Below are 14,560 nucleotides of genomic sequence, written 5' to 3' on the forward strand. Positions count from 1 at the left end.
CGGCCTCCACCTCTGAGGGCCGGCTCGCGCCCGAACTGGGTGGGGTTGCGGGATCTGCCTCGAGGCCACTTGGTCCCGCGGAGGCAGCCTAAGCTGCGTGGCCACGCCCCCCAGGGCGCGCTCTGACCAATGAGAGTTACTCCTCGCTCCCTGGGCCCCGCCCCCGCTGCGGCAGGCTACTAACGGTTTTAACGGTCCTAACGGTTTCAACCGTTAACCATTTAATCGTGGGCCTGGCCTGCTAACCTACATTTCGCCGGGCACCAACACACCCACCCACGCGCACCTCACGAGATGGACCCTCCCACCTCCACACTCACACCCTGCAGTCCACCCACCCCTCACCAGGCATCCTTAGCCGATGAAGACCCTCTCAGTAGTCAACGCACAGTAGTTATAGATGGCTGGCTAAGTCATGAAATGGGATGAGATCACCAATGAAGGAGTATGGATGGAAAACAGATTGTATTGAGTCCTAGGACACACAACGTTTAGAGGCTTAGATGAAGAAAAAGCAGCAAAGGAGCCAGAGTGGGAGTGGTTAGGGATAGGGGAGGAACCCCAGGAGAGTGAAGTGCTGTGGAAGCCACCTGGACCATCCTTCAAAGAGGAGGAGGTTAGCTGTGTCAAATGCTGCTGATGAGTCAAGGAAAATGAGGAGTGAGAATTAATTATTGGTGACCTGGAAGGGAGCAGTTTTAGTGATGTAGTGGGGACAAAAACCTGATTGGTGTGTGGTTTCAAAAGACATTGCTGATAAAGGACTAGTATCCAAAATCTATTTAAAAACTCAACAATAAAAAAATTAAGTTGGCCGAAGAGCTAGACACCTCCCCAGAGAAGATACACAGATGGCAAATAAACATATGAAAAATGCTCAACATTGTATGCATTAGGGAAATGCAAAATAAAACAGATAACACTATGCAACTTTAAGAATTGCCAAAATCCCAGAATGCTGGAAACACAAAATGCTGGTGAGGCTGTGGAGCAACAGGAACTCTCATTTGTTGCTGATGGGAAAGCTGAATGGTACAGCCACTTTGGAAGATGTTCTGGCAGTTTCTTATAAAATTAAATATACTCTTACCATATGATCCAGCAGTCATGCTCTTTGGTATTTACCCAAAGGAGTTGAAAACTTATGCCCACACAAAAACCTGCACATGGATGTTTATAGCAGCTTTATTCATAATTGCCAAAACTTGGAAGCAATCAAGTTGTCATCTTCAGTAGGTGAAGGGATAAATAAACTGTGGTACATCCAGACAATGGACAATTACTCAGGACTAAAATATCAAGCTATGAAAAGACATGGAGGGAACTTAAATGCATTTTACTAAGTGAAAGAAGCCAATCTTGAAAAGGCTACATACTGCAGGATTCTAAACAGTATGACATTCTGGAAAAGGCAAAACTATGGAGATAGTAAAAAGATCAGTAGTTGCCAGGGGTTAGAGGGGGAGGGTGGGCTGAATAAGTTGAGCACAGAGGATTTTTAGGGCAGTGAAACTATTCTTTTTGATACTATAATGGTGCATACATGTCATTATACATTTGTCCAATCCCATAGAAGGAACAACACCAAGAGTGAATTCTAAGGTAATCTATGGACTTTGGGTGATAATTCTGTGTTGATTTAGGGTCAGCATTTATAATAAATGTACTATTCTGTATGTGTGGGAGCAGGAGGTATATGAGAAATCTATGGACCTTCCACTCCATTTTGCTTTGAACCAAAAACTATAAAAAAAAAGCCTATTAAAAAAATAAATTAAAAAAAAGAGCAAGAGGAGAGATTTGGCATATCCATACAATGGAAAACTACTAAGCAATAAAAAGGAATGAACAACTGATAGGCACAGTGACATGGATAATTCTCAAAATAATTATGCGAAGTGAGAGAAGACAGACACACAAAAGAATACATACTGGATGATTCCACTGACATAAAGTTCTAGAAAATGCAAATTATAGTGACAGAAAGCCAAACAGCAGTTTCCTGAGTGCCATAGCGAAGGAATACTAATGGGCAGAAAGAAACTTTGGGGTGTGGATATGTTTACTACCTAGATTGTGGTTATGTTTCATAGATGTATACATAGATCAAAATGTGTCAAGTTGTACAATTTTTTTTTGTTTTTTGGCGGTGCCCTGTGGCTTGTGGGATCTTAGTTTCCTGACCAGGGATTGAACTTGGGCCCTCGGCAGTGGAAGTACAGAGGCCTAACCACTGGACTGCCAGGTAATTCCCTCTACAACTTTTTGACTTACCATTTTTAAGATTTATCTCTGTGGATTCAAGTATCTGTAGCCAGACCTACTAGAGAATGGACTTGAGGATATGGGGAGGGGGAAGGGTAAGCTGTGACAAAGCGAGAGAGAGGCATGGACATATATACATTACCAAACGTAAGGTAGATAGCTAGTGGGAAGCAGCCGCATAGCACAGGGAGATCAGCTCGGTGCTTTGTGATCGCTGGGAGGGGTGGGTTAGGGAGGGTGGGAGGGAGGGAGACGCAAGAGGGAAGAGATATGGGAGCATATGTATATGTATAGCTGATTCATTTTGTTGTAGAGCAGAAACTAACGCACCATTGTGAAGCAATTATACTCCAATAAAGATGTTAAAAAAAGTATCTGTAGCCAATTTATAGTAACTCCATTATTTCGTTGTTTGATTATAGGCCAATTTTCTCATTGTCCTCTTGATAAACATTCAGCCTGTTTATAGTTTTTCCCCTATACAGATACAGCAATGAACATTTTTGTAGTTGTGAATACATGTGAGAGGGGATCTCCAGGGTTACTATACTAATAGGGTGGACTTTCTGGCTAGTAGGGCTTGTGCCAGTGACAAAGCCCTACTGAGTGTTTCCTGTTTTTGAACTTTTCGTTGGCAGAGTTTTAGAGGCTAATCGCCAGCTTCTTTGGGTTAGTAAAAGGAGTGAACTGTTCATGTCCCTGTGTTATAAATGAGAGAGACAATAATCTGCCCAAGGCTAGCTTGGGATGGAACCATGGTGTCAGATACTTTCATGCTGCTTCTTTTGCTCCTCTGTTATGCTCTCTCCTCCTTCACTTGGGCCCTTGTAACATTCACCAACATTTGCCACCAGTTAGTGTTCCCAGTCACCACAAACTCCTGAGAAGTTGATAGAGCCTTATTCTGAAGCAGCATTTTTATCCTAAGAGCTACCAGCCCCTTTAGCATTTCTTCTAACTCCATGAAATGTTATAAATTTATATCCCTGGCAGTATGGTTGAAGTTTGAAAATGCAGGATTTACCTTTAAAATATTCGCTATTTCATTGACTGTGAGCTCATCAGACTCCACTGTGGAGCCTTATATGTTTATATAAGAACTCTCCCAAGCTGTTAATGCTGAGGGACAGATTTCTCTCAGAGAGAAGTAAGAATAGAGCAGGAAGCACAAAGGGGTAGCAGGCTGGGCTCTACCTCAACAATCAGGAGCATTGTGTAGTCACAACATCCCTTTGTCACTAAGCAACAAGAAGTTGACCTGCTGAGATGCTCTTTCTCCGGAAGTAACCTCAAAAAGACAAGAGGAAAGTTTGCCTTTTCTTCTCGTTTCCCAGAAAGATGCAAAGTGCTTTAGTAGGCTCCTGGGTAAGAGTGTACTTTACATTAATTCTAGCCCCTGGCCCTGGGGTAGTACCTGAAATATGAATTACTCATGAGAATAAAGTGAAAATGGTTTCATCCAGCATCCAGGCTAGAGGAGGACCCCAAACTGCCCACTCCCCCTCTGCCATTATGAGGTCCCCCTACAGCTTATCTAGTCTTCCTGACACCATGCCCTCTTCCATGTGTCCTGGTCTCATGCCTGGATTAGCTGATCCTCTTAGTCCTCTAGCCACCCCATTTATTCCCAGTCCTTTGTTTGATCCCCCCAAACTTCTGTAGTTTGACTGCTCTCTAGACTGGGAACATCTTGAGGCTAAAGACTGCCTTCTACTATCTGTATGTCCCATGCCTGGAATACAGTAAAGTCCCAGTAAATACTGTTGAAATAAACTGAATAGAGAGAAAGGAGTGTTTGACAATAGTAGAAGGATGGACAGACGAGTTGGATGACCCAAGCACTCAGTGGGATGAAAAGATAAAGGGCTTCCCAGGCATGCTTAGGAGCCCACTTTGATGGCCAGAGGCCAGCTGGGAACAGGTTCTTTCTGCTCAGGACTATGATCATGGCGTGGACTAGACACATTGTCCTCTCCAGGGGGTATTCAGGACAGTGAGGTTGGGCCATAAGAGTTCCCAGGCCAGACATGGTCATCCATGTTGTCAGCCTAATGACATCAGCACAGTACAGCTTCTTATACCCCCAGTAGGTGCTCATTTCTGTCTTCTGCCAGTCCTTGTCTCTGAAATTCTCTCCAGAAGGTATCCACTGTTGGTAAAGTACTTCTTTGGGAAAGTTCATCCTTTGTTTAAGTGCTCCAGTTTCAGAGGGTGCCCTACTTGCCCCAGAATAACGAAGTGTGTAGCAAACAGGTGTTCGTGACTTTGTCAATAGATGCAGAATATGTATCCATTTAATCCTGGCTTTTCAGTGACCCTTGACCTCTATTAACAATGCAGGGAAGACAATGAAGGGGACTTCCTCTCAGATCCCCCAGGGAAGGACCATGCTACTAGATGGTGGCCCTGTTCTCAAAACTCCGCTCAGTGCTTCCTAAGTCACCCTAACTCAGAACCTGTCTGGTCCCCTTCCCTGCTGAAGTCTTCCCTTGCTCTTGGAAGAGAATCCATGTTCCTAACCCAGTCTAGGTCCTGTCCCTCCCTGACCTCACCTTACTTCTCCTTGTCTTGCTCACAGCCTTTTAGTCAATAAGGCCTCTTTTTTTTTTTTTTTTTCGGTTCTTCCAACACAACTCTGTCTCTGGCCTCTGAATCTTTGCACTTGCAGTTCTCACCACATAGAATGCTCTTCTGCTGCCCCTCACATGGCTGACTCCTTCAAGTACCACGCCCATTGTCATGAGATGCTGTCCCTACTCCCTGTCACTCGATCTAGTCATCAGGTTCTTTCTTTCCTGACTCTATTCACTTGTCTTACTCCCTCACCAGAAGGAAGGTTGATAGAGGCAGGGTCTTTCTGTCTTTTCACTGCTGTGTGTGTCCCCAGCCCATATTAGGACCCTATTGAAGAAAGAAAGAGAGAGAGAGAGAGAGAAAGGAAGGAAGGGGGGGAGGGAGGGAGGGAGGGTGAGAGGAAGGAAGGCACCCTTTCCTTACAGACATAACCCTCCCAGGTGGGCCAGCACAGCTGAGGCCAACTGTTCTAATGGTGGATGGAGGCACCTCTCTGTTGGCCCCTCTCCAGGGTGTCCCTCCTTCTCTGATTCTTTTTATTCTGTCAGGAACTCCCAGGAGAGGCTTCTAGCCTGGGGGCTCTGAGGTCTAGGACTCAGGGTGGGGGTTGGGGTGGGATTCACCCTCAAGCCTGCCTTGTTACAGCACAACAGTGGCTTCTATGGGCACTACAGAGGCCAATTCAAGAGTGAAAGTGCTCGAGAATATCGCCTTGCAGCCAAGCCCCAGCCCCCAGCAGTGTTCCTGCAGCGCTGTCAGGTACGAGGCAGCCCTGGGTGCAGCTGCCACGGCTGAGCCAGATTCTGCTTCTCTCAGGCCCCAAGAGCAATATCCTCAACCTTAACGCAACTGGACTGACACTTGAGGCCAGCCTATCCCCAGGACTTGCATGAGGCCTGGCCCCTCTTCCCTGAAATGTCAGGTCCTCCCCCTACAGATACATGGGTGGAGAAGAGCCAGTACCAGGCTAGACAGTTTTGCTCACTGCTCCTTCTAAATGGAGGAAGAGTCAGGGTCTAGGTGGGGTGGGTGGTCATGGAGAGAGAGCCTCCAGAACCCAAGAAGTAAGCCTTGAGTTTTGCAGACGGCTGTCCTTCAGCACAGATTCCTTGATGCCATGAAAGTCAATGGTCTAGCTCACGGGCAGCCTCGTAGTCCAGGGGCTCAGGAGTGAGTAGGAGGCCTCCTCTGGTCAGTAAAACAGCATAGAAAGTGGCAGGTGTCCGCCCCCATGCCTAACCAAGGAGGACTGGAAAGGAGTGATGGCAGAATCGGCCTAGGGTGGCTGGAAAAGGCTTCCAGATAACAGGAGAGGGACGCAGGGCTGCAGGCCCTCCACTGCTTCCAGGCCTGGAGACAAGGAGGGGACACTGAGCATAGTCAGGGTCCCAAAAGTAAAAAGCCCACTCAAAACAGAACTCAGGAGGGTATACATATAAAGGAGTAGGTGTGGGAGCTTCAGGGAAAGGCATTCTCACAGGATGGTAACAACCAAGTGGTCAGTACTGCTGGGCTTTAAGGAACAAGGGGAAGGCATGGCTCCTAGAACCCAGATGGAGAGAGTGGTATGGAGAGGGCTCTCCTGAGAGAAGTGGTGATTTCGGGTAGAGAGACACAGCCAGGTAGGGGCGGGCCCGGAAGGGAGCCAGGAGAAGAAACACCTCCTCCCTCCTTCCCTCCATCTCCTTTCCAGGCTTCCTTTCAGGTCAGAGGGAAGTCAACCTGGTGAGAAGTGTGCTCACATCAGACTCCTGGGAAAGATCAGGGTGGAGGAGGGCTGAGAGGGACCTGGAGGTGTGCCTGGAACATGCTCCGCCCACTGCAGCTTCTTGTTTCCCAGCCTCTAGCCGGGTCCTACTTGACTGGCCATCTGGATTCTCTACAAATTGCTTTCCCAGGCCAAGAGCAGGGTCTTGGAGTCTGCCATGCTACAGAGCCTGAACTTCCTTAGCATGCCCAGTTGGAACGGCTGCCTGGTACTGCCTACTGAGCAAGGCCCAAATGCAACTCCAGACTGCTCGTCTGGGGCCACCTCCCTTGAGAGAGTGATGAGATCTGCCTAGTACAGGGACAGAGGTAACCTGGGCACTTCCTGCTGGGTGTCTGTAGTAGTCCTCAGTGGCAGCCCTCATCCCAAAGACCTGAATGTCCTCTTAGTCTGTCCCCCAGGAACAGAGTAGAGGACATATTTGGGGACATATTTTGATTGAAGTGAAGTCTTGTTACATGTTGGCATTATCAGCAACCCCAAAATAGCATGGTCTGTGTATCTTGGGCTTAGGTTGTACAAATGCCAAGTCTGACCCTTTCTAGATCTAAAGCTGTTTTAATTAGTGGGACTACTCAGGGAAGGTGCACATTCTTTTTTCTTATTTGCTGAGAGATACCAAGTGTCAGCTGGCTGACTGCAGCTATTCTTGTTGAAAACCTTTCCAAGATGTAGCAGCCACTTACCTTTAGTTTGGGGCAGGTAGAAATTTTGTCATTCAGATGCAAGAAGATTCTTTTTTCTTTTTATTCTTCTTTTTCTTTTTTTCTTCTAAACCAGATTAGTTTATTTCTGGCCTTCACCTGTCTGACTCTTGGGAAATGTAATCCTGGTCTTGTTTGTTCTTAAGGTCAGGCCAGAGTGCCAGGGCTCATGGTTGGAGGCAGGTCCTTCGTTGGTGGTGCCGTGATTGCTGTGTCTCTGCCTCTGCCCCACCCCCCACCATGCCTCAGTCTGCCACAGGGACTCTTCACTCAGTACCCCACTAATTGCACACTGCCCAACCTCCAGAGAGGCCCTTAGTCCTCCCACAGGCAAACATTGACCCATCCCAGGAAACCTACTTCTCTTACAAGGCCTCTTTAGCTCAAACCCTAGCCCAAGCCCTACCTGCTCAGAGACCATGGATTTTACCACCTGAGTGGAAAAGGAGCTTTAGATGGTTTAGAAGCAAAGATGCAGGTGAAATTCTCCTCAGGGACAAGAATACTTAGAACTGCCTGGGTGGAGAGGAAATTACTGCACTTTTCACTAGACTCCCACAGTTGTGAGAATAAAACTCAAGTCAGTGGGAGTCGATAGATGATCCTGTCACTGTAAGAATAGTGAGTTTCCAAATTCAGACCTGCCTCCAACAGCAGAGGCATCCACATTCTAGGGCTGTGTACAACTTTAAAGCTAAGGGTAGAGATGGGGGAGGGATTGGGGGGGCAACTGGAACATGCCCCAGACCTCCAGATTTTTTAATTGAAATTTTTTTTGAGATGGTTGTAGATTCAGAAACAGTTGTAAGAATTAGTAAAGAGAGATCCCTTTTATGCTTTGCCCAGTTTCCCCCAATGGTAACATTTTGCATATCTATAGTAAAATATCACAACCAGGACGCTGACATTGCTGCAATCTACCTATTTCATTCAGATTTCCTCATTTGTGTGTGTGTATTAAGATCTATAAAATCTTGGAATTCTCTGGTGGTCCAGTGGTTAGGACTCCACGCTCTCACTGCTGAGGGCCTGTGTTCGATCCCTGGTCAGGGAACTAAGACCCCACAAGCCACGTGGCATGGCCATAAAAACCCATAAAAATCTATAAAATCTTTTTTAAATTAATTTTAATAACAGTATAGCTGATTTACAATGTTGTGTTAGTTTCTGCTGTATAGCAAAGTGAATCAATTATACATATACATATATCCACTCTTTTTTAGATTCTACTCCCATATAGGTCGTTAAAGAATATTGAGTAGAGTTCCCTGTTCTATACAGTAGGTTCTTATTAGTTATCTATTTTATATATAGTAGTGTGTATATGTCAATCCCAATCTCCCAATTTATCCATTCCCCCTGCTTTCCCCCTTGGTAACCATAAGTTTGCTTTCTATATCTGTGACTCTATTTCTGTTCTGTAAATAGGTTCATTTGTACAATTTTTTTAGATTCCACATATAAGTGATATCACATGATATTTGTTGTTCTCTGTCTGACTTACTTCACTCTGTATGACAAGTTCTGGGTCCATCCATGTTGCTGCAAATGGCATTCTTTCTTTTTATGGCTGAGTAGTATTCCATTGTATATATGTATCACATCTTCTTTATCCATTCCTCTATTGATGGGTATTTAGGTTGCTTCCATGTCCTGGCTATTATAAATAGTACTGCAATGAACATTGGGGTACACGTATCTTTTTGAATTATGGTTTTCTCCAGATATATGCCCAGGAGTGAGCTTGTTGGATCATATGCTAGTTCTATTTTTAGCTTTTTAAGTAATCTCCATACTGTTCTCCATAGTGGCTGTTACCAATTTAAATTCCCACCAACAATGTAGGAGGGTTCACTTTTCTCCACATCCTCTCCAGCATTTATTGTTTATAGATTTTTTCATGATGGCCATTCTGACTGGTGTGAGGTGATGCCTCATTGTAGTTGTGACTTGCATTTCTCTAACAATTAATGATGTTGAGCATCTTTTCATGTGCCTCCTGGCCATCTGTATGTCTTCTTTGGAGAAATGTCTATTTAGATCTTCTGCCCATTTTTTGATTGGGTTGTTTGTTTTTTTGATATTGAGCTGCATGAGCTGTTTGTATATTTTGGAGATTAATCCCTTGTTGGTCACTTCATTTGCAAGAGAAAAAAAAAGATCTATAAAATCTTATCACCCGTGTAGGTTTGTGCATCCACCACCACAGTCAAGATACTGACCAATATCACAAGGATCCCTGGTCCTGCCCTTTTTTTTTTTTTTTCCGCGGTACGCGGGCCTCTCACTGTTGTGGCCTCTCCCGTTGCGGAGCACAGGCTCCGGACGCGCAGGCTCAGCAGCCATGGCTCACGGGCCCAGCCGCTCCGCGGCATGTGGGATCCTCCTGGACCGGGGCACGAACCCGCGTCCCCTGCATCGGCAGGCAGACTCTCAACCACTGCGCCACCAGGGAAGCCCGTGGTCCTGCCCTTTTATACCCATCAGCCTCTCATTCCTCCACCCTTCCCCTGTCCCTAACTGCTATTTTTCCTCCATTTCTAAAATTTTGTGACTTCAGAAACGTTATGTGAATGGAATGATACAGCATGCAACCTTTGGGGAATGGCTTTTCTTGCTCAGCATAATTTCCTGAAGATTCCTCCAAGTTGTGTGTATCAACGGTTCAATTTCCATTACTGAGTAGTATTCTGTGGTATGTATATAGCAGTTTACTTAACCATCCATCTATGAAAATGTATCTGGGCTGATTCCAGTTTTTACCTCTTACAAATAAAGTTGCTATGAACATTTGTGTACAGGTTTTTGGGTGAACATAAATTTTCATTTCTTTGGAATAAATACCTAGGAGTGCAATTGCTGGGTCATATGATAGTTGTATTTATTTATTTATTTTTAATATTTTATTTATTTATTTGGCTGCACCGGGTCTTAGTTTCGGCACACGGGATCTTCGTTGCCGCGTGAGGGATCTTTAGTTGCAGTATGCAGGATCTTTTTTTCAGTTGTGGCATGCGGGATCTTTTTATAGTTGCAACATGCAGAATCTTTTAGTTGCGGGCATGCAGACTCTTAGTTGCGGCATGTAGGATCGTGTTCCCTGACCAGGGATAGAACCTGGCCCCCTGCAATGGGAGCTCAGAGTCTTAGCCATTGGACCACCAGGGAAGTCCCCGTAGTTGCATTTAAGTTGTTTGTTTGGTTTTTTAATGTGGATGGAATTTTTTTTAATTGAAGGAAAGATTCTTTAAATTCTATAGCACTTTACAATTTTCAAAAGTTTCACACACGATTTCATATAATCCCATAATAACTTTTTTTCTCCTACCCCTATATTGTACCTCCTGCATGTTAAGTTTTTTTTTTTTTTAATTGTCAAACTGTTTTCCAGAGTGGCTGTTTCACATTTTACATTCCCACCTGCATTGAGCAAATGATTATATTTCTCTGCATTCTCACCAACATTTGGTGTTGTCTCTATTTTTTATTTTAGCCATTCTGATTGATGTGTCATGATAGCTCACTGTGGGGTTTTTTTGTTTTTTTTTTTTGAGTGTGTTGGGTCGTCATTGCTGTGCGCAGGTTTTCTCTAGTTGTGGTGAGCGGGGGCTACTCTTCGTTGTGGTGTGCGGGCTTCTCATTGTTGTGGCTTCTCTTGTTGTGGAGCACAGGCTCTAGGCACGCAGGCTTCAGTAGTTGTGGCACGTGGGCTCAGTAGTTGTGGCTTGCAGGCTCTAGAGCGCAATCTCAGTAGTTGTGGCACACGGGCCTAGATGCTCCATGGCATGTGGGATCCTCCGGGGCCAGGGCTCGAACCCGTGTCCCCTGCATTGGCAGGCAGACTCCTAACCACTGCACCACCAGGGAAGCCCTCTCACTGTGGTTTTAATTTGCATTTCCCTAACATTCAGTGATGGTGAACATCTTTTCATGTGTTATTTGCCATCTGTATATCCTCTTTGAAGAAATGTCTTCATGTTGTTTGCCCATTTTCTAATTGGAATTTTTATTTTGCTGTTCAGTTGTGAGAGTTCTTTATACATTCTAGATACTAGTCCTTTATTGGATATGTGATTTGCAAATATTTTCTCTCAGTCTGTAACTTGTCTTTTCATCCTCTTCACATGGACTTTCACAGAGCAAAACTTAAAAAAAAATTTTGATGAGGTCTAATTTATTTTTCTTTTATGGCTCTTGCTTTTGGTGTCACATCTAAGAACTCTTTGCCTAGCTCTAGATTCTGAAGATTTTCTATTTTTTTCCTGAAAGGGCTCTGGGTTTTTAATCTCTTGTGTCAGTTTGCTTTATGAGGAATGAAAGGTAAGGCCAGCTGGCTTCCTACCTTCATGGAGCTTTCATTCGATTTGGAGAACACCAGCTGTCTAAGGCAGGAGGTCCCAATAGGGGAGCTTGTTAAAGGCTCCACCCCGAAGATTCTGGTTCAGGGATCTGGGATGGAGCTAGCCCCTGACTTTTATCTAGCAACTTATTGTCAGCCATTGCTCATACCCCAACCCAGCCAAGATTGGACTCACCAGATCAGGTACTTCATTCTGGTCCGCAGCAGGAGAAGCTGAGTGGCTGAGGTGGAGGGACCCTGGGGGCAGAGACCAGGCACAAAGGCAAGGTGGACGGTCTTGGGAGAGATTCCTGCTGAGGTCTAGGGGCCTGAGAGGTGGTCTCTCTCTGCCTGGGGATGGAACATGGCTCTCTGGCCCCAACTGGGCTAAAGCAAATGCCCTGGGGATCTTCTGTCCCTGTTCACTGATTTAACAGCAAATATATATTGAGCACAGTGCCAGGCTCAGTGTTGGAGTTATAGATGTGAGTAAAACAGACAGTAACCTTGCCCATGAGGTGCTTGTGTTCTAGTCAGGGGCATCAGATGGTAAACAGCAACATAATACATAGTAATACAGTATGTTAGAAGGTGAAAAATGCTGGGTTGGGGTGATGGGACTGCTGGTATAGTAGTGGTCAAGGAAGACCTCCCAAGAGGTAGGTGAGAGGGAGTCATGGCCAGCTGGGAGAAAAGTCCCAGGCAGAAGTAACTGGTAGTACAAAGGTCCAAGGTGAAAGTAGCTAGTGTATTTGAGGAACAGTGAGGACGCCAGTGTGGCTAGAGGTAATGGAGGAATCAATATCATGTGGATCTCATGGACCACTATGATGACTTTGACTTTTATAAACATGAGGAACTGTTGTAGATTTTTGGCAAACAAGGAGTGTGATCTGATTTACATATTAAAACAGTTATTCTGCCTGCTAAGAGGACAATAGACTGGAGAGGCAAGCTTGGAAGTAGGGACACCAAGTGGGAAGCTCTTGCAGTAATTGAGGCATGAGGGGAAGGTGGCTTAGACCAGAGAAAGCAGCGGCTATGCTGAGAAGTGGTCTGATCCTGGGTACATATTGAAGGAAGTATCAGCAGGATTTCCTGGCACACTGGATGTAGAGTGTGAAAGAAAAGAATCAAGGGGACTCCGAGGTGTTTGGCAAGATCTAGCTGCCATGACCTGAGCTGGGGGAGGCTATAGGTGGGGTGGTTTTGGGGAATGATCCAGAGCTCAGCCATGTGTCTGGAGATGCCCGTTAAGACATTTACAGGGGAATATGGAGCAGGTGGTTGGCTAGTGAGTCTGGAGTTCGGGAGAGAGCTCAAGCTCTAAAGAGAAATTTCAGTTTCCAGGTGGTATTTAGGGCCAAGAGGCTGGGTTGTTGATGAGAGAGTGAAAGAGAGGAGGAGAGAGCTGGAGCCTAGTCCTGGATGATCTAAAGGACCCAATGTGAAACTTAAACCACTGCCCCACTAACGGCAGGATGTCCTGGAAAATGGCTCAGCCCCTTCCTTAATCAGTGGCCCCAGAGGCTTCTGCTTTGAGAGCAAGTGCTGGGATGAGATGTTCCAGGAATGAGGTGTTGCTTTAATTTTTATCTGCCCTTTCAGTGTGTTGGCAGTTTAGCAGTTTAAGGATGGTGGCTCCTGGCGACTTCCCTCCATTATGGGGCCCTGAGTTAGCATCTTGGGGACAGGTAAGCATCATCTTTCCCCATTCACCTTCTTTTTCACTGTCTTTCTAGGAGCCAGCGCAGCAACATTTCTTCTCCAAGCATGACAACCGCACTTCCTTTGACAAAGTGAGTGCTAGAGAGAGGAAGGAAAATGGGCAGACTCCCAGCCTAGGTTGAAGTTGAGGTAGGGTGGAGGGGAAAAGACATTGCCGGGAGAGAGGGCTCTTTATACAGACAGAGGAGTGTCTATCTTCCTGACAACCTCTTTCTTCTGGGAAACAGCCCATTCTACAAACAGATGTACCTCTGCTTTGGTTTCCCCCACCAGCTTGCCTGACAATGTGCAAATATCTTAGGAACCACTGACTTTCTGGGGGCTTCATTCACTCTGGAATGGAAGGCATGACTGGGGATGCAGGCCAAAGAGGCTGGGGTCCAGGCCAGGGAGGCCAGGCACAGGCCAGGCATCACCAGGCAGGCTTGGGTATAGGAGGGGCCCAAGGAATTGCCTGGTGCCAGGACTGTGGGCCAAGGGCCCATACCGTTGAGGAGGGCCCCTACTGCCTGCTACAGGGAATCGGAAGGCGGAAAGACCTGGAGCGCCTGTGGCAGCAGCACACCTTCCTGCGCTGGGCACCCTGTGAACTGGAGTTGCGCCAGCCACGGCCCCTTGAATCCTCCTACCAGGCTGATTTCCGGTCAGGGCCAGGACTCAGTGACCTCCCCCAGCGCCTTGCCCACTTTGTGCAGATCCAGCCTTCCCGTGCCAGCACCACCTACCAGCAGAACTTCTGCCAGCCATCCCGTGGTAGCCATTGTGGCAGTGACAACATGGGGCCCCAGGCCCCAGTCACCAACACACTGCCTGACCTCCCAGGGATCCCAAGACCCAAGCTGCTGCAGCATTACCTTCATGCTGGGGTCTCTGAGTGTCTAAACTGGTCCAGAACATTAAACAAGGACAGCTAACTCAGTGGCCTGTCTGTGCTTGCAGCCCAAGAGATCTCAGAGGCTGGAGAACAGTAAGGCACAGCCAGGCCCTGCGCCTGGCTCCTATGTTGCTTGTGCCGTGGAGCCTTGTGCAGCCTTGTGCTGGTTGGGGGAGGTGCTGCCTGGGGAGTCTTGCCAGTGAGTGAGAAGAGGTAAGGCCTGCAGGAGGCTAATGGTCCAGGAAGGTTACCTTGGCCACAGCAGGTGGGTTCCAGGACCCCAAATCCATTCTTGCCACAAACTCAAC

At 46.4% G+C, this 14,560-nt stretch overlaps 1 protein-coding gene across 1 annotated transcript; it reads left to right on the plus strand.

Annotated features, from left to right (window-relative positions):
* The first annotated feature begins 3,603 nt into the window (after positions 1 to 3,603).
* On the plus strand, positions 3,604 to 14,292 carry C10H3orf84 (chromosome 10 C3orf84 homolog). Its single transcript, XM_060164034.1, has 4 exons — positions 3,604 to 3,630; positions 5,485 to 5,598; positions 13,393 to 13,449; positions 13,876 to 14,292. The coding sequence occupies exons 1-4, from the start codon at positions 3,604 to 3,606 to the stop codon at positions 14,290 to 14,292; spliced, it is 615 nt and encodes a 204-aa protein (XP_060020017.1).
* Positions 14,293 to 14,560: the final 268 nt, after the last annotated feature.

This window comes from Lagenorhynchus albirostris, chromosome 10 (assembly GCF_949774975.1).
Source record: "Lagenorhynchus albirostris chromosome 10, mLagAlb1.1, whole genome shotgun sequence".
In the NCBI taxonomy this organism is placed as follows: Eukaryota; Metazoa; Chordata; class Mammalia; order Artiodactyla; family Delphinidae; genus Lagenorhynchus; species Lagenorhynchus albirostris.

Coding starts and splice junctions, on each gene's coding strand:
- C10H3orf84 (XM_060164034.1), top strand. CDS start 3,604: ATGCAAAGTGCTTTAGTAGGCTCCTGG. Junction 3,631..5,484: donor GTGCTTTAGTAGGCTCCTGG/GTAAGAGTGTAC, acceptor GCCTTGTTACAG/CACAACAGTGGCTTCTATGG. Junction 5,599..13,392: donor TGTTCCTGCAGCGCTGTCAG/GTACGAGGCAGC, acceptor CTGTCTTTCTAG/GAGCCAGCGCAGCAACATTT.